The 22,995-nt window shown below is 41.5% G+C and overlaps 1 protein-coding gene across 1 annotated transcript in view; it reads left to right on the forward strand.

Moving 5' to 3' along the window:
• The window catches only part of CA10 (carbonic anhydrase 10), a 448,736-nt gene that overhangs the window by 65,340 nt on the left and 360,401 nt on the right, over positions 1 to 22,995 (forward strand). Inside the window, exon 3 of the mRNA XM_019731018.2 lies at positions 13,939 to 14,013. Within this exon, the coding sequence (XP_019586577.1) occupies positions 13,939 to 14,013 (75 nt within the window). The remainder of the gene's footprint in view (positions 1 to 13,938; positions 14,014 to 22,995) is intronic.

Consider the following 22,995-nt stretch of genomic DNA (forward strand, 5'->3'; position numbering starts at 1 on the left):
TCCACATTCTTCTTGGTGACCTCTTGTAAACTCCTGGTTTTAAATATCATTTTTAGGCCAAAGAGTCATAAACATGTATCTTATCTTGACCTTGCCTCAGACTTCATTCTACTTCTGGGGAGATGCCTACTTGACCTCTCCCCAGAAATGCTCATGAGCCATCTCACACAGAACTCTTGACTTCACTTCATGTCCCAAAGCTACTCCTCTCCCAGTCTCCCTTGTTATCTCAATAACTGTCAACATAAGCTCTCAGGCCAAAAAAGATGGGAGTTATCCTTGATCCAGGGTCTTTAACTTCCTTCTTCCAATCCATCACCATGTCCTAGTCACTCTTCCTTTAAAATACATAGCGTGCATTCCACTTCTGTTTTCCCCAACACTGTCCTAGTTGAAGACACCATCAACTTTCTCCTGGCCTACTAGCTAAATCATCAAGCCTAATCGGGGACCTCTCTCTCTATGCATCTACTATGACCACTTGTATTTTTCTTGAAAAACCCAAACTTCTTCCTGCCTTTGTAAGGTTTTGAATCCATCTGAAGTACTATCATTGTTGACCTTTATGAGTCCAATCATTTTTTGTCATTTAAATCTCAGATCAAGTACCATAACCTCAAAGGCCGTTGCTGTCACACAATCTAGTGTGTCCTTCAAGCCACTCTATTACCTCACATCTTAAATTATACTGCAGAGTACTTATTTCTATCATACATCTTCCTTCTAGTTTAATTCAGTTGTCTGCTTTTCTCTGTCTCCTCCAGTAGAACATCAGTTCTTGGAGAATGGGAATTAGTACTCTTGATGCATAGTATATGGCCTGACAATCATAGGTACTCAGTAAATGTTCAATTAATGAGAGTGATAAGTGAGGAATAGACAGTAAAGTTCTGAAATTCAGAGGTAAGGGATTACAGTGGAGCTGGAATGATCAAGAGAAGTTTCTTGAAAGGAGCGGGAATTGGTGAGCCTTTGAGGATAAGTAATAGTTGTCAAGAAGAAGTAGACAAAGAGAGAATTCTAGAAGAAGAAAAAAAGGTCGAGCAAGGCGCGGAGAGAGTAACAAACATGGTATACTTGGGGGCAGCAGGGGAGAATAGAAGTTTTGTCAAGATTATGAGAAATGAGATCAGGAAGAATAGTAAATCCAAACTGCAGAGATTCTAGAATACCAAGCTAAGAATCAGCCGTGTTAGGGACTTTCCTCCTGTGGGTTTTCAACGCCAGCTGCCTTGAGCCTCTGAACCATGATCTTAAATTCTAAGCTTTTTAGGCATCAGTAATAAAGGCTGCTCCAATTATTTTTTCTTTAACTCCCAACACAAATATAATTTTGATGTCATGTGCTTTGGGTCTGGCCCAATGTGTCAGGTGACTCTAGCTTATATCCATGTTCGGTGCTTGGGCACACTTTGTCACCCAGTTAGCCAGTGCAACTTTTGATGATCTGAGTGTTCTGTCTAGTTTTTATGGTAAGTTGGGGTCATGTAGGGTGGAGGGATAGAAATGGTTCGCATCCTTGTCTCACAACTTAAGAAATAGTAAAGAGTGGCAGAGATATAAATACTCTCAGCAATGGCATTTCTTCCCCTCACCACCCACCCCTATGCTTTTAAATGAAGTACATTCAGCTAAATAAAGCAGTTTGCTATGGCTTTGATTTCCCCAGGCAGGGTGTCAGCTCCTGGTGCTCTTCTATCTGTCAAGTGAGTGTGGACCTGTCAACCAACTTGAAAATACTTTTGTCCACACTCCCACTGACCACAAATATAGGCATCACACCAACAAGTCTTTGGATATCGTCTAAAATCTCCCAAGGGCTGCTGGAGCTAAACTGCAACCATATTTCCCCCAAAATAAGACCTAGCTTGGACCAACAGCTCTAATGCGTCTTTTGGAGCAAAAATTAATATAAGAACTGGTCTTATATAAAACCTGGTATTATATTATATTAGGCCTGGTATTATATTATTTTATATTACATTTATTATATTATATTATACCTGGTCTTATATTAAAATAAGACCGCATCTTATATTAATTTTTGCTCCACAAGGTGCATTAGAGTTCATGGTCCGGCTAGGTCTTATTTTTGGGAAACACGGAATTTTGTAAAATGTACGATATCACTGCAGCATTTTTCATGCATTTATCCACCTTTTATTGGGCACCTCTTAGGTACCAAGCTTTGCATAAATAATGGGATTTCAAAAGACCACCCATTCTCTGACCTCAAGAAAGTTATAGTGTAGTGTAAACGAACGACATGAAAACAGATAAGGGGCACTATCTATGTTCTAAAATGTAGGACACATAATATCAAGGGTTCACAAAAGAGAGAGAGACCTACCCGATGGTGTACAAAATCAAGCACTTGAAGAAGAGCATCATCCTTGGCAGATCCAATGAGTGCCGTACAGTGCACTACGGAGGTCATTTACATTTCCTCCGGTGAACCATGCTCTGCTCAGTGTACCTACTTCCCATGCAGGGGGAAGAAATGGCCATTAAAGGGAAAATAGTGAAGTCCTAAGGAGAGGGTATATGGTACTTTGCATCCTGCATCTCATCTCATATAAGCAGGACTGTTTGGCCTTCCAACATCTGCTCAGTGCCTCCTTCCTTGAGTTACCTCCTCAGGCAGAGAAAAGCAGTTTCTTAGAGGAACAATTGTTCAGGGATCCTACCATCATATTGAAATAAAGTAGCCACAGCAGGTCATGTGCTCTAACTACCTCTCCTATATATTTGATTCCATCTTTTCTTCTCATAAACCACGCAGCACAAATGTTACTCTACCGACCCAGGTCTTGGAAGCTCATTTTTGCAAGTGCGTGCTTACAGTTCGGTGCATTTTGACTGCTGGTGGAGGTTTATTAAGCAATCTCCCTTCGCCTACTGGATGCCTTCCCCTACTGGCTCCTCTGTTCGCTCTTGCACTATTTTCTCAGTCATTGCTCTTGAGTTTTGTTTTCTATCAGGTCAAGAGACCACTATAATTTCCACATGGAGATGTTTCACAGTTGTGTTATCTTTGTACCAAAGTTAGTTAAGTTACTTAACTCTGTCTTGCAGCTAATGATAAGGATTGAAATATATATACAAAAAGAGGAACTTTGTAAAAGTTTATCTCAAAATGATGGGAAAGAATTGGCATGTGAAAATATAATTACTTTATCTATGGGAACAAGTAAGATTCCCAAGAGTCATCCAGAAAGGTGCTTTATGGACTGTGGGAGGAATACAGGGGCTTCCAACAATCAGTGAGGTCCCTTATGACTGATTTGAAAAACCTAGTGTAGAGTTGTGGGTGGCATTTATATGAGGCCCCTCCAACTTTGGTGGTTTAGCCCAAAGGAAACGGGGTGAAGGGAGGAAATGAATTTTATGTAGACTTCAGTGACCAATTTCAGGAAGTCTGGAAAAGATTTCATATTACACATACTCTTCTAAAGTACTTATTGCTCAGATACTATTTACATGTCACTGGAAACATACAATTTCAAATTCTTTCTGATTTTCTCTTTAAAGTAGTTCATTTCTAAAATTGAGTAGGAAGCAGAACTAGATGGCTAAACAGTTTTTAGCTCTAAGACAGGAATCAGCAAACTGTAGCCCACAGGCCAAATCCAGTCCTGTGTCTGTGTTTATAAATAAAACTTTATTGGCACAAAGCCACACCCATCCATTTATGTATTGCATATGGCTATTTTTGTGCTATAATGGCAGAGTTGAGTAGCTGGGACAAAGACAGTATAGCCTTCAAAGCCTGTACTACTAACTATCTGCCATTTACAGAAAAAGTTTGCTGATTCCTGTTCTAAGACTCTATACTTTTTAAAGTGGCATCCCTTCTTTGTGCCTCAGTTTCCTCAACTGTATAGGACGAGTTTGGAACAGTGAACTCTGTGTCTCTTTCAAAATCCTGAGATTCTGAGTTTTCTTTTGAAACTCAAATGTTCTCAAACTGCCACAATGAGAAAAAGGAGAATAAAATGGAAATAGGTTTTCTTTACTATCAAGAGAGGTGCCCTTGCTATGTATATCTCTTCATCTGGCAATGATGGCAACTGTTATTGTCAACATTTCTTTTTTTTTATTAGACACCTGGATTTTTCCTAGGGGCTGGTTGCCTGTTAAGTAAAGAAATCTTGATCCATAGGCAGAGAGAAGCAGAAAACGCAGCAGAAGCTGAGGCTGCTTTCTGTTCTCTGGTATGCTCTGAGGAATTCCCAATCAGTGAGCTCTCTACCCACTGGAAATCAGATATAAACAAGATGACTATTTAGGATCTGGCAGGGAGGAGTTAAAATGGAAATCCAGTACTTCTTTTGGTGCTCTGTCTCAAGCCATTCCTAAGACTGTAGCAGAACCTGAAATGAAGTACCTTTTAAATGTGTGTCCTGTCTTTCAAATTGCCAAACAGTATGAGGCCAGACTGGACATACAAGGGCATTTGAAAACATTACATAAAACACCTTCATTTTCTTCAATTCTATCCTGCAGTGAGCCTATTTTGTAACTGATAGACATCAAATGGGCCCCCCGCACATGCTGACTGATTTCAGCAGGGTGCATTTGGATCTTTCACAGTGATGTCAAGGGAAGTTTACAGAAATTCTGCAGTTCTGTCATTATAACAGACTTGATTCAGTTGGTCTGATTGTCTTGCCACCTGCTAAAATCTTACATAAGTCCACTTCTGAATGGTAGCTGAAGAAGAAATGACTGGAGATGAAGAGAGAGCAAAGTGTTTTGCAACCTTCTGAATGAAACCGAGGTTTTCAGTGATACTTTTGTTACTTGTAACACTCTTTTTTTTAATGTGTTTTATTTATTTTTAAATTTATCGGGGTGGCATTGGTTAATAAAATTATATAGGTTTCAAGTGTACAATTATATAATATATCATCTACATATTGCATTGTGAGCTCACCACCCAAACAAAGTCAACTCTCCTTCCATCACCGTATATTAGACCCCCTTTTCTTTGCCCTGCCCCCGCCCCCTTACCCTCTGGTAACCAATGAACTGTTGTCTGTGTCTATGAGTTTTTGTTTGTTTGATTGGCTTTTTGGTTCGTTGCTTTGAGTTTTATATCCCACATGAGTGAAATCATATGGTTCTCAAATTTTTCTTCTTTTTTTAAGATTTTCATTAAAATATAGCTAACATACAATATTAGTTTCAGGGCAAACCATAGTTATTCAACATTTATATACCTAAAGAACAGATCACCATGATAACTCATTTGACACTATACTATGCTATCACAATATTATTGACTATATTTCCTATGCTTATATTATATTTCCATGACTTAACTTGTTTTACACCTGAAATTTGGACCTTTTATTCCCCTTCACTTCTCCCCTCCTTTTAAAATTTTTCAATTACAATTGACATTCAATATTATTTGATATTAATTTTGGGTATACAGCATAGTGGTTAGACATTTATATAATTTAAGAAGTGATCCCCCTGACCAGTGTAGTACCCACCTGGCACTATATATAGTTATTACCGTATCATTGACAATATTCCCTATGTTTTACTTTACATTTCTATGACTATTTTGTAACTACCAATTTGTACTTCTTAATCCCTTCACCTTTTCCACCCTGCCTACCAACCCCCTCCCATCCATCACCCCAACAAATCTAGTACCCATCTGACACCATACATAGTTATTATAATACTATCAGCTATATATTCCTTATGCTATACCTTCCAACCAATTTGTACTTCTTAATCCCTTCCCCCTTTTCAGCCACACCCCCAACTCCCCTCCTATCTAGCAACCATAAAAATGTTTTCTGTATCTATGAGTTTGTTTCTTTTATTTTGTTTATGTTGTCCTTTAGATTCCATATATAAGCAAAATCACATTGCATCTGTCTTTCTCTGATACTCCACCTGGCACAACACCCTCCAGGTCCATCCATGCTGCCACAGATGGCAAGATCCCATTCCCTTTCATGGCCAAGCAATAGTCCATTGTATATATGTACCAGTTCCTCTTTATTCATTCTTGTACAGATGGACATCCAGGCTGCCTCCACATCTTGGCTACTGTAAACAATGCTGCAATGAACATATGGATGCACACATCCCCTCAAAGTAGTGTTTTGGATTTCTTTGGATAAATACACAGAAATGGGATTACTGGATCCTTCCTTGTCTCTTGTTATAGCCTTTGTTTTAAAGTCTATTTTGTCTTATGTAAGTATTGCTACCCTGCTTTTTGTTTGTTTGTTTCCATTTTCATGAAGTATCTTTTTCCATTCCTTTTCTGTCTGTCTGTGTGTGTCTTTCAATCTGAAGTGAGTCTCTTGTAGGCAGCATATATAAGGGTTTTGTTTTCTTATCCATTCAGCACTCCAATGTCTTTTGATTAGAACATTTAATCCATTTACATTGAAAGTAGTTGTTGGTAGATATGTAGCTATTGCCATTTTATTATTCATAATTTTTATTTTTTTTCCGTCTTAAAGAAGTCCCTCTAACATTTCTTGTAATACAGTTTGGTGGTGGTGAACTCCTTTAGCTTTTTCTTGACTGGGAAGCTCTTTATCTGTCCTTCGATTTTAAATGATAGCTTTGCTGGGTAGAGTACCATTGGTTGTAGGTTCTTGCTTTTCACCATGTTGAATACTTTGTGCCAATCCCTTCTGGCCTGCAAAGTTTCTTTTGAGAAATCAGCTGACGATTTTATGGGGGCTCCCTTAGTTGCCTTTCTCTTGCTGCTTTTAGGATTCTGTCTTTGTCTTTAACCTTTGCCATTTTAATTATACTGTGTCTTGGTGTGGGCCTGTTTGGGTTCATCTTGTTTGGGACTCTGCATTTCCTGGACTTGTCAGGTTAGAGAAGTTTCAGTCATTATCTCTTTAAATAGGTTCTCAGTTCCTTGCTTTCTCTCTTTTCCTTCTGGTACCCCGATGATGTGAATGTTACTACACTTTATGTTGTCCCAGAGGTCTCTTAAATTATCCTCATTTTTTTGGATTCTTTTTTTCTTTTTGCTGTTCTGACTGAGTATTTTATCTACCTTGTCCTCCAAATTGCTGATTCAGTCCTCTGCTTCATCTAGTCTGCTGGTGATTCCCTCTAGTGCATTCTTCGTTTCAGTTATTGTATTCTTCACTTCTGACTGGTCCTTTTTTTATTCTTGCTATCTCCGTTGAAGTTCTCACTAAGTTCCTTGAGCATCTTTATAACCGTTGTTTTGAACTCTGTCTCTGGTAGGTTGCTTGCCTCCAATTAGTTTGGTTATTTTTCTGGAGTTTTCTCCTGTTCTTTCATTTGGGACACATTTCTTTGTTTCCTCATTTTGGCTGCCTCTATGTGTTTGTTTCTATGTATGAGGTAGAGCTACTATGTCTCCTAGTCTTGGCCAGGTGGCCTTATGTAGTAGGTGCCCTGTGCGGCCCTGGTACAGTCTCCCTGGTCACCTGTGCCGGGTGCTCCAGGAGTGTCCCTTGTGTCAGTTGTCTGTGTCCTCCTATTATAGTTGAGCCTTGATTGCTATTGGCATATCTGTGGGTGGCATTGACCCTCAGGTTGATTGGCTGTGGGGTTTGGCCACATCCACAGCTTATGGGGTGCAATGTAGGGGACTTACCCCACTGAATAGGATTCACCCCAGACAGCTCTGGTGCCTGTTGAGACCACCTTTTGTGTATGCTGCTTGTGGGGCTAATTAGGTGGTGCTCTGCTATGGTCTGAAGCCCACCTCCAAGTATGTTGGTGCTGAGGCCTTTTGGGATGGCTCTGGGGCAGGCCCAGGTCACCCTCTGCCTGTGACTGGTTGGGGACTACCTGGTAGCAGCTATAAAGCTCTCTGCAGTTGTGTCGTGCAGGGTCTCTGGTCCCGTTCCCCATACAACAATGCAGGATATGGTGAGGCCAAAAAGAACACCAGCGGAGCCATAGGTAGGGGGTTCATATCCCTATATTCTCGCTAGCGACTGGGTTGGAGACACAGGAAGCAGGCTCCACATGATGCAGAATCCATCATCTGCTTCTCTGCCAGTGAACCAACCTCCTAACGTAGCCACAGCTATTATATTAGTGGCTAATGGCTAACCGGTAACCGCTAATGGCCACCCCGCCACAGTGGATGGCCATCTGATTACAGCTGATAGCCATCTAATAACTAAGCCAGCACCTTTCCATGTGAGGCCAACATCCTGGAAACTGCTCTCTGGGACTCTGTCTCCACAAGTTGTTTGCTGCCTGTGCTAAATTTGGAGGTGCATGGGAGAGGACACACTGCAAACTGAGGACAGCTACCACCAGTACCGGGCCTGGGATAGCTCCGCAAAAAGCCAGGACACCTGGAGGCCTGTGGCCACCTACCGGCTTCTCTAAAGTTCAGCCACTGATAAAGCCTCATACAGTATCCAAGTTCGGTGAAGCAGGGTCTCAGGGAATCACTAGAGTGGGAAGAGTTGTGGTCAACAGGTTAATGTAGACTCTGGTTTGGTGCCAGTGCTGAGCTTGGAGCTACTAAACAAAAGTCTCTGAGCACACCTGAGGCCAGATGCCGCTCACCTGGGGCCTGTGGTCTCTCCAATAGTTTTCCAAGAAAGAGAGCTATGTGGGAGGGGCTGGCTGCTCATGGGAAAATGTCTCCAGCACTGGGGGAGTTGGGTAGGGCGGGTTCCCAGTGAGTCAGCAGTTTGGAGCAGTGGAGCTCACTAGACCAATCAGATTCAGATTTAGCCCTATGGGGGCGGGCTCAACACAAGAAAGATGGTGTCTGCTTGCTGGCTGCAAGAGAGGAAGATCCCACACAGGGAAAATGGTGACTGTCCTCCAGCCCTCTCCGAAGCCACAAACCTCAGTCTGCCCCAGCCACCCCCCACCCCCACCCCCGCCGTATGCCTCCAATGCCTCCCGAGTCACCATCCCTACGCTGGAGCCCAGGGTGAGTGCCTGCGGGTGAGAGAATCTGTGTATAGGCCATTTAAGAGGACATCTGGGTTTCCTGCAGCCTTCCAGCCCACTCGGATGGTCAGAGTCCCCACTGTTTTCACAGCCCGATGTTGCGGGCCTCCTCTTCCCAACACTTTGGGAAGAGGGAGTCTGGTGTGGGCTTGGGTCCCTCGCTCTATAAGGGAACTTCTGCGGCTGAGAGATCCCTCCCAATTTTCATTCACCCCACCGAGGTTTGAGGCTAGCCCGTTTCGTGCCTCCAACCCTCCTACCAGTCTCAACGTGGTTTTTTTATATCCTAAGTTATAAAACTTCTGTTCAGCCAGACTTCAGATGGGTCTCCAGGTTGATTGTCCTATAATTTGATTGTAATTTTAATGTGTTCACGGAAGGAAGCAGGCATGGTGTTTATCTACTCCGCCATCTTGGATCTGTCTCACTTGCAACACTTTTAATTATCCAGGTGCGGCTTTTTCTTCTTCCTTTTGAATGACATTTCTTAAATTGATGCTTCAGTCAGTCTGATAGATCTTCCTTATAATTGTGTGTGTGTGTGTGTCTGTGTGTGTGTGTGTGTGTGTGTGTGTGTGTTTACACATACAAGAGAGAGAACGGGAATGTATCTTAAAATCTGAAAACTTAATCATCTTACCCAGATTATTTTAGAATTAGCTTTCCCTTTTTGCCATCTTAAGAGCAAGAATCCTTGCTTTTTTCCGTTTTCCTTACTGCTTCATCCTTTGGTGGAAATGATAGTTTCCACCAAATGGCAGGGAAAAGTAGAAAAAAATATTTTAATATGTAATGGAGTGGCACATGACACTACAATTCTACTACATCGAAGATGCATCTTTTATCTATTTAGTTAAAAACATCCTTCGATTAGTGTTTAACATAACATTTCACTCTATCCCATTTAGCATGTATAAATAATGCTATTAATAGTCCCTTTAGGTTAATGATTATCAAAAGGGGTGACATGGTTCCTGGAGAAGTATTTTGGAAATGGGTGAGGGCAACTTGAGATTGTTTTAATGAAGGATATTCCAGGTTGCACCAACTGAGGGCACACAGAGGATATGCTCTGTAATACATTAGACAGTTCCAAACAATAATAAATGCCCCATGTCCCAGCAGACATTCAAGTGAGTGGAAACTGTTTTATATCAGAACCTACACTCAAACTTCATTCTGCGTATGAATACAAAGTATTCATATTACTCTCATATTAACTCTTACATAGTGTTAATATGCCCTGTTCTTCAGCAATGCAAATACTGTGTAAATAAAGGGAAGGTGGTTCTTCATTTTGTTCCAAACTTTGCCAAGAGTTGTTCACTATTTTGGAAAATCATAGCACTGTGAGCAATGCCATTTGTGGATTCTGGAATCTGCAGTACAATACAAATGTATTATTTGTACCTGTTTCAGTCAAGTATAAATTGCATTCCCTGCCTTTGACTTTTTTTACAGTTAAAGCGTGACATGGATTATTGATATTTTTTTTTAATTAAGTGTGTGAATGAGCAGTCAATAAACTTTTTCAGTAAAGAACCATGTAGGAAACATTTTAGGCTTTGTAGGCCCAGTGGTCTCAGTCACATCTATTCAACTCTGCTGTTGTAGTGAGAAAGCACCATAGATAATGTATAAATGAATAGGTGTGGCCGTGTTCCAATAAAATTTGACTTATGGATACTAAAATTTGCCTTTAATATAATTTTCACATGTCACAGTATCCTTCTTTGATTTTTTTTAACACTATTTAAAAATGTAAAATCAGTGTTAGTTCTTGGGCAGGACTGAAACAGTCATTGGACCATCTTTGGTTGGCAGCCAATAGTTTGCCAATCTCTGTTCTAATGAAGCATAATCAAGCATCTTTACACTTTTAAATATATATTATTATCCATTGCATTTCTTTATTTTTCCTTTATATGATAGCTAAAGCACTATGTTGGCCGTTTGAAATAAATGTGCGTAAATCCTGTAAACAAAACTTTTTCTAAAACGACTTGGTAAAAAAACTTAATGTAACACAGCAATTTTTGAGTGCTGTGCAGATTCTTACTTGGAATGATGGAATGTATACAAGAGAGTGTGGCTTCCCACACAGGTGGCTCTGAGAATAAAAAGTGAAGGCTGTATTTACGGTTTAAATTGTTCAATGACAGGCAGCAATCCTGATTGGATAAAATCTTGATTGGTCAGGCCTAATGTTCTCCTGGCTGACTTCAAATTTCCTTGTCTTTCCCCAGTGCTATAAATGCCTGTAGTCTCTGTTGACTTCCAGTTTTATCAAAACTCAGAAGTTCCTGTCTTTGATAAGGAAAATCAATCCTGGCTAATATCTAATACAAAGCTGTTAGGTGGTGTCCCTTAGTTTCATGCTTTTGAGCTTTCAGAAATGTGTATCTATTCCAGGCTTGGGGCATCCTCCATGTCCAACAGAGCTAAGCTGTAATACCAGAGTTGTGGGGGGTTTTGTTTGTTTGTTTGTTTGTTTTTCAGTAGGATATACTGCCTGTGAATTTAATTATCATCAAGATGAACATTGCAAAGTGTTTGTTTCAAAACAGGGCCACTGTGTCTGAGTGAATTAGGGATTCCCCTCTTGCTCCTCTGAGGGTCCTCTGATGAGTTGGGGAGAAACTTGAGGCTGGATCATGCAATGCCAAGGCCTGAGGGAGAATTAGAATCGTTCTGAACTCTAAAGAAATGTCCTTTGTTCACCTCCTTCGTGAACTTTGCAAGCATACAACTCTTGATCTGGTTTCTCCTCTTGGTCAGGCCTAAAGGTCTCCTGGCTAACTTTGGATCTCCTTGTCTTTTCCTGGTGCTACAAATACTTGGAGTCACTGTTGACTCTTCCTGACTCTTCCACTTGGCTCCCTGGTTGGACAGAACCTCTCCAGCCTCTGATCTCAGGACACTGCTCCCTTTGCCTGCTGCCCGGAACAGATACACTGGCTTTCAATTCAGCTGCCTTCAGTATCTTCCTCAAGGACTGGGGGGACATCCGGGCTCTCTCCATGACACATGGGAATTCAAAGTACTGGGAAATCCACTGTACTTTGATGCACCTTGAAATGTGATATTCTCCCAGAGCCTTAAATAGGTTCTTTGTCCCTCTTCTATTTGTTTCTCATGTCTCCTAGCCCCACTGTCAACTCCAGAAAAAGCAGGCTTGTCTTTCACTTGTCCTATGTCACAAACCCTCTTTCATCACACAACTGCAAGCCTCAGTGTCTTAACGTCATAGGCAGAAAAGGTATCTTCTGTACTGTGGCGCTAAGCGATCACAGCTCACATGGAAGCCAAAGGAATTTAGCAAATCCTCACTCTACACAAAGCTTTGCTTTCAAACCCATTTTCTTGTACCATTCTCTCTAACCCAGAATGTTGAGTCTGAAAAAGGACACTGAAAAGGGAACAAGATTCAAAGAAAGGAAATCAGAAATTTGCTATATACTGGCCAAATTACAAGTATGGTAGACATTACCTTATTTTCCTCCAATGAGACTGAGAGCTGAAATATGAATGCAGTTTAATTAGTAAGAGGATCAATGCAAGTTTATATGTCACCTATACTTTGGGATGTACACCCACATGGAATAGAATTGCCCTAATTCACCCATCAACTGTCATAAATGTCAAAGATTATTCTGAGGTCATGTCAGTATGAGCTTTCAGATCCCTATGATATGTTCCAGTTTCTTGGTATTTCTATCCTTTTTCCCCATAATGTTAAGCCCTCACCATGATTATTTATGTTATGTTTACATTTTCCTGGGGCCTGGGGAAAGCTGGCTGGTTACACCCTTCCCTCTTCTAGCTTAGCCCTTTTTTTTTTAATTTATTGGGGTGACAATTGTTAGTAAAATTACGTAGATTTCAGGTGTACAATTCTGTATTACATCATCTATAAATCTCATTGTGTGTTCACCACCCAGAGTCAGTTCTCCTTCCATCACCATACATTTGATCCCCCTTACCCTCATCTCCCTCTGGTAACCACTAAACTATTGTCTGTGTCTATGAGTTTTTGTTTCTCGTTTGTTTGTCTTGTTCTTTTGTTGTTTTTGGTTTATATACCACATATCAGTGAAATCACATGGTTCTCTGCTTTTTCTGTCTGATTTATTTCGCTCAGCATTACACTCTCAAGATCCATCCATGTTGTCACAAATGTCCCTATATCATCTTTTCTTACCGCCGAATAGTATTCCATTGTGTATATATACCACAACTTTTTTATCCAGTCGTCTATCGAAGGACATTTTGGTTGTTTCCATGTCTTGGCCACCGTAAACCAAGCTGCAATGAACATTGGAGCACACATGTCTTTATGTATAAATGTTTTCAGATTTTTTGGGTAGATACCCAGGAGAGGGATTGCTGGGTCATATGGTAATTCTATTCGTAATTTTTTGAGGGACCTCCACACTGCCTTCCATAATGGCTGCACCAGTCTGCATTCCCACCAACAGTGTATGAGGGTTCCTTTTTCTCCACAGCCTCTCCAACACTTGTTACTATTAGCTTAGCCCTTTTAGCAAACACCCTACCTCTCCATTTCTAAGTGTTCTGTGCCCATGTATGGTTCTTGCCTGGCTTGTGGATAGGATCAGCCTCCTCTCCTCAATTCCAGTGGAGGGTATGTGTGTATGTGTGTGTGTGTAAGGAATGGGTGAGAAAAGAGGTGAATCAGTGGTAGAGATAAGTAACAGGGGATTTAAATAGGCTTAAATACAATAGGCTAAATATAGTTACTATCTTTTTCTCTTCAATAGAATTATCCTGAGTGATTTTCATAAAACTCTATGACAAGATATTTATAGGTTAATAATCTATTTGCAAAAAAGGAGCAGTGGGGTTGCTATTACATTTTGTAGTATGACTTTTGAGTAAAAAGAGTTATGTATATTCACGCTTCTTGCTCAGACAGCCAAGACACACTACTTCTCTGTCATTACCTTACTCTTTCTTATTTTCCTTCAGCTCAACAGAATTCACCAAAAATCCATGAAGGCTGGTGGGCATACAAGGAGGTGGTCCAGGGAAGCTTTGTTCCAGGTAAAATACATTTATTCTTATTTTTAAGAAAAGAATTTGGATGGCATATGGTATTATTTCCAGAATTTTGCATTTGCTACGTGGCATGGGATGGCTTGCAAAAAGTGGCATGGTATCACTTATGTGTTGGATGAATACTCCAGCAAAAGAAAGCTTAAGTGAGTGGCAATTTAACCAAGACCACATTTTTCTATGTGAGCCTATATCCCAAGGTCTTACAGGCAACTCTGTCAAGAAGTGGGTGATGGAGGATTGAGGGTTGAAGCCCTGTCTACTGGAATTTGGTTAAGTGAGAAAGGGCCATTTCTTAACATTCATGAAACAGGAAATCTGGAAAGGCTGACCATGGCAATGAGGCTTGCTGGGATGCATGCTGTCACTGATGGCACCTCAGTAGCATCCATAGTCAGGGATTTAGTAGATTGGGCCAAGCACCAGCTAAAAATAACAGGCAGAGTGGATACTGTCAGCATGGGGGGAAAATCTGAAGATGAGATGGAGCCAGAAACATGCTGTGACTTTGGTTTAAAAGAAAGGTAGAAGGTTCTTACCTTTTCCCACTATTCTTACCCTAATTGTGGACCTCATCCTTCTGCTGCATCAAGACTTTAGTGGGGAGAGAAGCAAGGGAAAGAGCAAGAATGTTAAACAGAAGAATGGAAGGGAAGGTAGATGAGATATTTCAAAGTATTTTAACTGCTTAGATGTGAGAGGGTAAGAAATAAAGCTCTCAAGAGGAGCCAATGTGGGGTCCTCACTCAGGTACTGAGAACAGAGGCCTGCCAGTGTCGGCTGGGATCTTTGTAATTGGTGGGAAGTAGGAAGAGCAGTGCCTCCAGGTCACCTGGTTCATTCTTGGCTGTGATGTCTTCTTCTCCTGTTCTCCAGTTCGTTACTATGCAGAGCTAAGCAAGTTACTAAACCCCTCTGAGCTCTACTTTTCTCATTTGCTTTGTGGGACAATAATCCATACTCTTGGAACTCTCCTATAAGAGGAAAGTGGGCATGGTGAGGAAGAGTGGGTGATCCAGAAAAAAGCCAGCGTACTGCCAAATAGCCTCATAAATTCATTTTATTAACTTGATAAGTTTACTCGGGTACATTTATTCCTTGGCTCAGTAGGATAGAAACTGGGCTTGATTAATTCACCCAGAAATTATCAGGTTTCTAATAATCTTATAACAATTTAATTGACACAAGCTATGTTCATATGGCATACATAGATACATGACATTTCATATTTACAATTGAGAATGTCCCTTTCCAATGGATACAATGCTTGTAAATTATTTTTCCTGAGGAATCTGCTTCTCATATTCAAGCTATCCCAGAAATTACATTTTTAATTGTATTCTTGTGTTTCGTGATGATGGAATTAGAGCAACAAAGGGCATTCCTCCAGGTTATAATAAGTCTTGCTAAACTAGTAATTTCCTCTGTAGTGATTAAAATGCTCGTGGATAATACTGGCTAGGCACTGCAGAATTTTGCTTTTCTGCCCCATTTTTCTCTTTTGATGTTTTCCCCTCAGTTGACACATTCTTTACATGTGTTCAAGGCTCTGTTTTGAGTTTGTTGTTGCATCTAATAAGCACAGGAAAGACGTTTTCCTTTTCCTTTGTGTGTTGATTTAAAAGAGTTGAACTTTCCCTCATTTCCAGTGTTAAGTGAGATAATACGTATAAAACCTGCTAGATGGGAAGCCGTAGGTGCGGCGTTCCAAACATGGAGTCTGGAATCAGGCAGGCCCAGAGTGGAGTCTGGGTTCTATGGATATTGCTACTGGTGGGACTGGTGTCAGCCAGTTGCTTCCCCACTCTCAGCCCCGCAGTGTCTTCATCTGTTAAAATGGAGAAGAGGAACAAATCAGCCACACGAGGTTTTGTGAGGATTGAATTCCATAATGCAGGAAGAGTGCTGATGGCCACGTCTGGTGCATGGTGTGAGTCAGTACCTGTCAATTGTCCTTGGTTTAACTATTATTCTTTTATTAGTAATGCCATAACCAGCTATTTGATACTTTTCTGCTTGAGCAAAGACAGCTAAAATTTAGAAAATGTATTAAAGCAAATGAGGGTCTCTCATGATGCCGAGAACATGGAGGGTGCTTAGTAAGTGTTCCTTGAATTCATAAGCTCAATGGGTCTCTACACTGTGGCCACCTGAGAGGTAACTTTATCATCCTCTGGATTTAATAGTCCCTAAGACCTTTGGCTCCTGGGTAAAGAAGGGGGCGTATCTGATTCTTTATTTCACTTGCTAAACTTTTAGGAACTCCAACTCTTTTTCAAAAGATGGGAGTCATGCGAACTTTTGAATTAAGTAATTGGACCTGAGGCCCTAACATCTGACAGACTCCAAGTGACCTACTTTATCTGAGCTGGTGCATAGGGCAAACAGTGGACCCTTCATTTCTTCTTATAATTACTGAGGATAAGGCTGAGAGTGTTCTTTACTTTGCCACTGGGATTTTTTTTCACGTTATGGATGTGTGAAAGAGAAGAGAACTTCGTATGACTACACTACTTGGACACGTTTTATTGTCCCTTGAGTTCTTTATAAGAATATCTAGAAATAATTGTCAGTTGGTATGACAACTGTCTGTCTGTGATGTTAACAAAGCTTGTGGTGGAGAGAAATATATGGCTTCTGTAGCAACAGCAAGCACAGGCTGATTTAGCACCAGAATAGCCTGCTTTGGTCAATTCAGTAGCATTTATAGAGTAGCCACCTGATACTGAGCGCTATGTATGGGGCTGTTGATAAAGAGGTCACCGATACATGGTTATTACTCAAGGGCGAACCCAACCTAAAGGAAAATAAGCCATAAACCCGTGACTCAGCATAACAAGGGCTCTCACAGAGTTTATGGAACATGTAAAGGAGGCCATAAAGTACTGGGATTTCTGCCTGCCTGGTGTTTAATAGACTTTGTCGTCTTCCCACTCAAATCCATAGTTTCAGCCAACCCCACCCATAACCACAGTCTGCCTTGCAGACAGAGCCCCAATTTTGTTTGACTGTTTATCCTCCCCACAGCCATGTGTTCAGGGAAGGAGCCCCTCCCCAGCCCTAGAAGGTTACTCTTGGCTAATATCTACACCAATCATGGAGATTCAGCCTCTTTCTTGACAGTGATTAATTTTGTGTGTCAACATGGCTAGTCCACAGTACTCAGATATTTGCTCAAACGTTATTCCAGATGTTTCTGTGAAGATAGTTATTAAATGAGATTAACATTCATATCAGTGGACTTTGAGTAAAGCAGATTATCCTCCATAATGTTGATGGGCCCCATTCGATCAGTTGAAGGCCTTGAGAGAAACAGACTGAGGTCTCCCAAGGAAGAGGGAATTGTGATTCCAGTAGACTTTGGCCTTGAGCTGCAACATCAACACTTCCTTGGGTCTCCAGCCTGCCAGCCTACCCTACAAATCTAGATATGTCAGTCTCCACAGTCACATAAGCCAATTCATTAAAATCAATCTCTCTCTCTCTCTCTTTCCCTACACACACACACACACACACACACACACACACACACACACGTTCTGTTTCTCTGGAAAATCCTGACTAATACACTAACACAGATTTGAACATGTGCTAAACAGTTCTATTCATGGCTTGTGAGGGGAAGCCAGCTGAACAAACTTGGGGACAAAAGCCACACTGAAGATACCAGAACGTTGGAGAGAACCCACATCTTCTATGGCCAACTTGAGCATTGAATTAACCATGCAACTGCCTTGGCGTTGATTTTCTTAAGTGAGATAACAAACCTCTTATTGTTGGAGCCACTTTAAATTAGGTTTTCTGCCACCTGCAGCCCAACGCATTCTTCGAAATTCAGGTTTCTTTGTACAAAGCAGAAGGAGGGAACTGGGTCTTAACAACGTTCAGGACCACTCCAAGTCAAGGAGGTGGGGAAAGTGGGGGATATTAAGGTAGACAACATTGGCAAAGAAGGTTGAAAATGCACCATGGGCTTGGGGGTTGCTGGGTACTTCTGAGTGTGTAAGGAGCAGGGTACACAGTGGAGCCTGTTGAGTGAGAAGGCCAGCAAGCTCGTCAGGGGCCAGGCCGTGAAACTCTTTGTGTTCCATGTTCAAGAACTTGGACACAGTCCCTTTAAAAATAGGGGAATTAGAAGACATTTCTAAGCTCTGGAGAGACACAATCAGATGTGTATTTCAAAAAGCCAGCTATGGCTACAGTAATGGGGACATACTGTATTTCAATGAGGACATCAGAGGCAGAAGGACCTATGATGTGTTTTCTTTTTCGTTTTTTATCATCCAGGCAACAGATGGTAAGCACCTATATACTAAGACTGTGAAAACCCAAAAAAAAAAAAAAAAAAAAATTGGGTTAATTATGGGGTTTGTTTAGCAGCATTTAAAGTACATATCTCTTTCACATATGTACATAACACATTTGTAATTTAACATAAATATATATACACATTTAACACATTTCAGAAAAATGTGTGCCAAATACCATCTATTCACATTCCACTTATCCAAAAACAGTAAGGAAACTGGGCATTATCTTTAGAGGAGGCACTGAGGTAGGAGCTGGGATTTCGAAAAGAGATGATCTCGAACGTCTTGAAGCTTCTTGGAGATCCATGCTGAAATAGGAGCTCTCTTTTCTCCCAGCAGTCCTCCTAGGAAGTCAAGCAAGCGGGATGGTGGGAGGCGGGGCGTGGGAGAGGAGGTCCTTGCCATCTAGGATGGCCTGCCTGGGTCGTTCATGCCTCTTATTCCTCCACGTAGCAAATGGTGCATATTAGTTAGAAAATATTAGTTAAAATATTAGTTTTCGATTGCTAATAACAAATGACCATGCATTTAGCAGCTTAAATGGGCACACATGTATGGTCTCCATTTCCTTGGGTCAGGGAGTCTGGGCATGGCTTAGCGGGGTCTTCTGCTCACTGTCTCACACGCTGCACATACTGTCGGTCCAGCTGAATTCTCATCTGGGGACAAGCTCTTGCAGGTCCTGGGCAGAGTCCAGTTTGTAGTTATAGGACTGAGTCCCTAGGCTCCTCTTGTAGGTGTCCCTGCTCCACAGGCCGTTCACAACATGGCTGATTGTTTCTTCAAGGCCAATGGGAAAGTGTCTTGCTTTGAATCTCTCCTTTTCCTTCCAGGAAGGCCTTGACTATCCTTTAAAAGTTAGGCCTACCCAGGATAACTGCCCTTTCGATCAACTAAAAGTCATCTGATTGAAGACCTCATTCATATCTCCAGAATCCCTTCCTCATCGTCATATAATGTAACCTAATCATAGGAGTGGTTCCATCATATACACAAATCCCTGCTATACGCAACATGCACAGGTTACATATGTACCCCAGGAGGTGGGACTCTCGGGGGCCATCTGAGAATTTGGCCAACCACCGTCACCGTCACTCCTCCATAGAGGAAACCGTGCCCCTCATGCTTTCATATAGCTGAAAACCACAAAAGTTTGCTAAATGCTCGCTCCAGATTGATCCCATTGTGGCATTTGAAGATGAAGCAGGCTTTGTTCTAGCCTAACCTCTTCAAATCGAGAAGTAGGAAATAATTTTCTTTGGGTTGGATACTGTTTTTCTTTTTGTTGTTGTTGTTGCCTTTACATGAAGAGTAGCCTCAGAAGAAAGCTCCACCCCACCTCAGATTTCTCAGCCAATGTTCCCAGACTTACAACAAATGAAAGGGGTGAGGGAGAGGGAGGGATTTTATACCTGACTCCCAGGATTCTGGTCTGGGCAGCTAGTTGCAGAGAAGAGCTGTTCTCCATTACGGAGACATAGGGAGGATGCAGTGAGGTGCACAGGACAAGGTGTGTAGAGGCTTGTGTGGCCAGCAGCCTCCAAGGCCTCATCCAGATGCCACCCACATTTGCTCTTCCAACTGTTTCCGCGGCCCTCCACCCCCCGCCCTTTTGTCTGCTGGCCCCAGACCCTGGATTCTCATGCCTCTCCCTACTCAGGCCCATGTCCTCGTGTTTACTAACCTTGCCTTTTGGCCTCTGGCTCAGGCTCACTGTTTGCTTTCCTCCATCTTCCCGACCTCCTACTTCTCCCTTGACCAACTGTTGTCACTGGCTTTCCCCACTCAGGACACAGGCTTTTCCCACTCAGAAATGCATTACATGATCATCCCAACCCCTATTCAGCCTCCCTTTGAAGGGAAGAGGACCCCACAGCCCCTAAGCTTACCAACCTCCCAGCATCCTTCAATACACCCCAGTTGAGTGCTATATTCTGTCATTGTGTTATTTTCCTGTGGCTGCCATAACAAATTAACATAAACAGTGGCTCAAAACAACACAGATTTATTATCTTATAATTCTGAAGGTCGGATGTTCTACAATCAAGCCCCTCCTGATGTCATTAATTTTATGACATCAATTTCCTTGCTCTGAAAGTATATGTGGATCTTTCTGTTTGAGTGTAGCATTTTCTTTTAGTTTCTCTAAGGGATGCAACTTGCATTTTACAGAGTCCTGTGGCCTATTGTTTGGTCAAGGGAACTGCTACTGGAGGCGGTCAGTCCTTACTGCGTAGGTCCGTGTGTTATCAGCCGAATTTCCTTGAAGGGAGTCAGCGAGTCAGCACACCCATCCTTTGTTCCTGGACTCTGCTTTTGTCTTTACAGTCTTCCTTGTTTGGGTCATGGAAGCAGTGAGGAATATTGGAAAGCGCTCACTGGCTTGGTCTTCCATGAAATCTTAGGCAAGTCACTCAGTATCTCAGTGTCTTGATTTCCTCAGTGATAAAATCAGGATATGGAGCTACATGGTTTCCAAACACCCATTCTGGCTCCAGTGTTCTCTGAGCATTTGCTAGTGGGATGTAAGATTGGTTTGGGAGATATCTTTAGCAGCATTAAGAAATAGAATATTGATTTTATTCATAGGATAATTTTATTATGTTCTCTACACCAGTGTTTGGAAATAGTGATCTAAGTGTGTTTTGCTAGATTTCTGATCTCTCTGTAAGAGAAAGCAAATGGGCCTTAATGGATATACTTTTCTCAGCATAGGAGGGTGATGTTACACTGACTCACCCACAATTACAAATATCTTCGTTGTATTATTTCCCCGAAATTGGGATGTGGAGCGATGAAAATTTACTCTGAGCCTGATAGATGCCAGACACTGGGGATCCAAACAGAATGATCTTAAGGAGCTCATAGACAAGGTTAGAGAGAGACATGCAAATCAGGGGTTACAATTTAGCCTGGTCAGGGATGTGAGACTGGAATGGGCCGACAAAGGAGAAAGCAACTACCTTGCTTGCCTGTGGGACCAGACTCTGCCAAGTGGACAAGATGGAAAAGGGTTTTTCTGGCGGATTAAATGTAATGGCATCTGGCCTATAAATAACAGATTATAAATTTACTGTAAGCTGTGAGCATTCCTGTTTCGATCTCATTTATGACAGTCCCTGTTATTACCGTACTTTAAAGCTGTGTAGTGGAGAGTTGCACTGGACTCGGAAGATCATGCTGTTGTGTCCCACCTCATTGCACACCAACTGGATGTTTGCAAATCACCTGCCTTCTTAGAGCCTCAGTTTACTCATGTGTAAAATAAGGACAGTACAACCAGGTCTGAAATATTTTTGTAAAAATAAAATCACATATTTGACCTAGATGTGCCTTCTAGACTCTGAAAGTGTACAAAGGTAGTACTATTTTTGTTATCACAATTTTTCATTAGGCTATTAAAGGTTGCAAGGAAGAGCGCTGCTCAGTTATACCACTATGGCGCGTTCCTAATACTACTCCTTCGAATCCCAGGAGGCCCTGCAAACCTTTGAAAGATATTAATGGCAGCACGTTGTACCCCAAGACACAGCTTGAGCATGAGTACACATGAAACCTGCAGAAATGCTTCACCACAGAGAGCGTTTGCTTGGGTCAGGTTGCAGCTCTCCAATACGGAGCACTCCTATTGGATGGGCGTTTGCACCACGTCTTCTCAGAGGTGCATGGCTCTCCTGTGCTGCATACTAACCCCTGGCCCAAGCAACACAGCTGTCTCTAGCCAGTCAACCACTTGGGAAACACGTGTGAAGCTTCAGTACCTACCTAGTCAGAGGTGTACCAAGGAAGCCTTGTTAGCAGTGGTCCACCTGGGGTGCAGGCAGGAGGGGGCACGTTGTTTGTGGACAATTTAGTAACAGTAATGAAACCCACCAAAAGTTTGATCTGCTTTTTATTGTCTCTATGTGCTGGGAATTCTAAAATGCCAGTAAAAAACTAACTCCTCCCTGAAAAAAATATTTTATTGGTCTAAGCTCTAAACAATTCCTGTGGTTGCTGTTGTGTTTTAATCATATATGTATAATCTTTAAATGAGCACATTTTTGTTACGTGCCTTTTAATAAGCAATGCATTCTAAAGAGAAGTTAATGGGGGCGGGGGGACTTAGAGTTACTCACTTAGCCTCTAACACACAGGGACTCAGCTACTCAGCTGTGTTTGTTCCCAGAGGATGTTCCTCAGGGTTCAGAATTGGTGGAGTTCGCTGTAGGGCAGGCTTTCTCTCCAGTACCTGTAGTCGTACATATTCCTGAATTTAAACAGTTGATTTAAAATAAACAATGATAGCACTGTGGTTGTAAACACAAAGAAACAGAACTTGAATTACTTCAATTATGTCATTCTGTGTGACTATTTGGAGTTTTTATTTGTACTTAAAATTTAAAACACTGGAGCGGAATGTGAACTGCAAGGCACAATATTTTTTAGTAAGTGCAACTTTCCGCTCATATATGAAATAGTTTGTTGAATCTGAATAATGCCTTTATCGTTGACATGTTTAAATTATTTGTTTGGAAACTGAAGAAAAATGATTGTTGTTGAATAGTGTGTGATGATTACTGAAAAATAATTATTTTTTAGAGAGGGGGTATTAAAAAATAATCTACTCCAGAGTCAAATTCTTCAGGAGTGCCACTGTATACACACAGACTTAGGTTCG

The sequence above is a fragment of the Rhinolophus sinicus genome, linkage group LG15, assembly GCF_036562045.2.
Source record: "Rhinolophus sinicus isolate RSC01 linkage group LG15, ASM3656204v1, whole genome shotgun sequence".
Taxonomy (NCBI): Eukaryota; Metazoa; Chordata; class Mammalia; order Chiroptera; family Rhinolophidae; genus Rhinolophus; species Rhinolophus sinicus.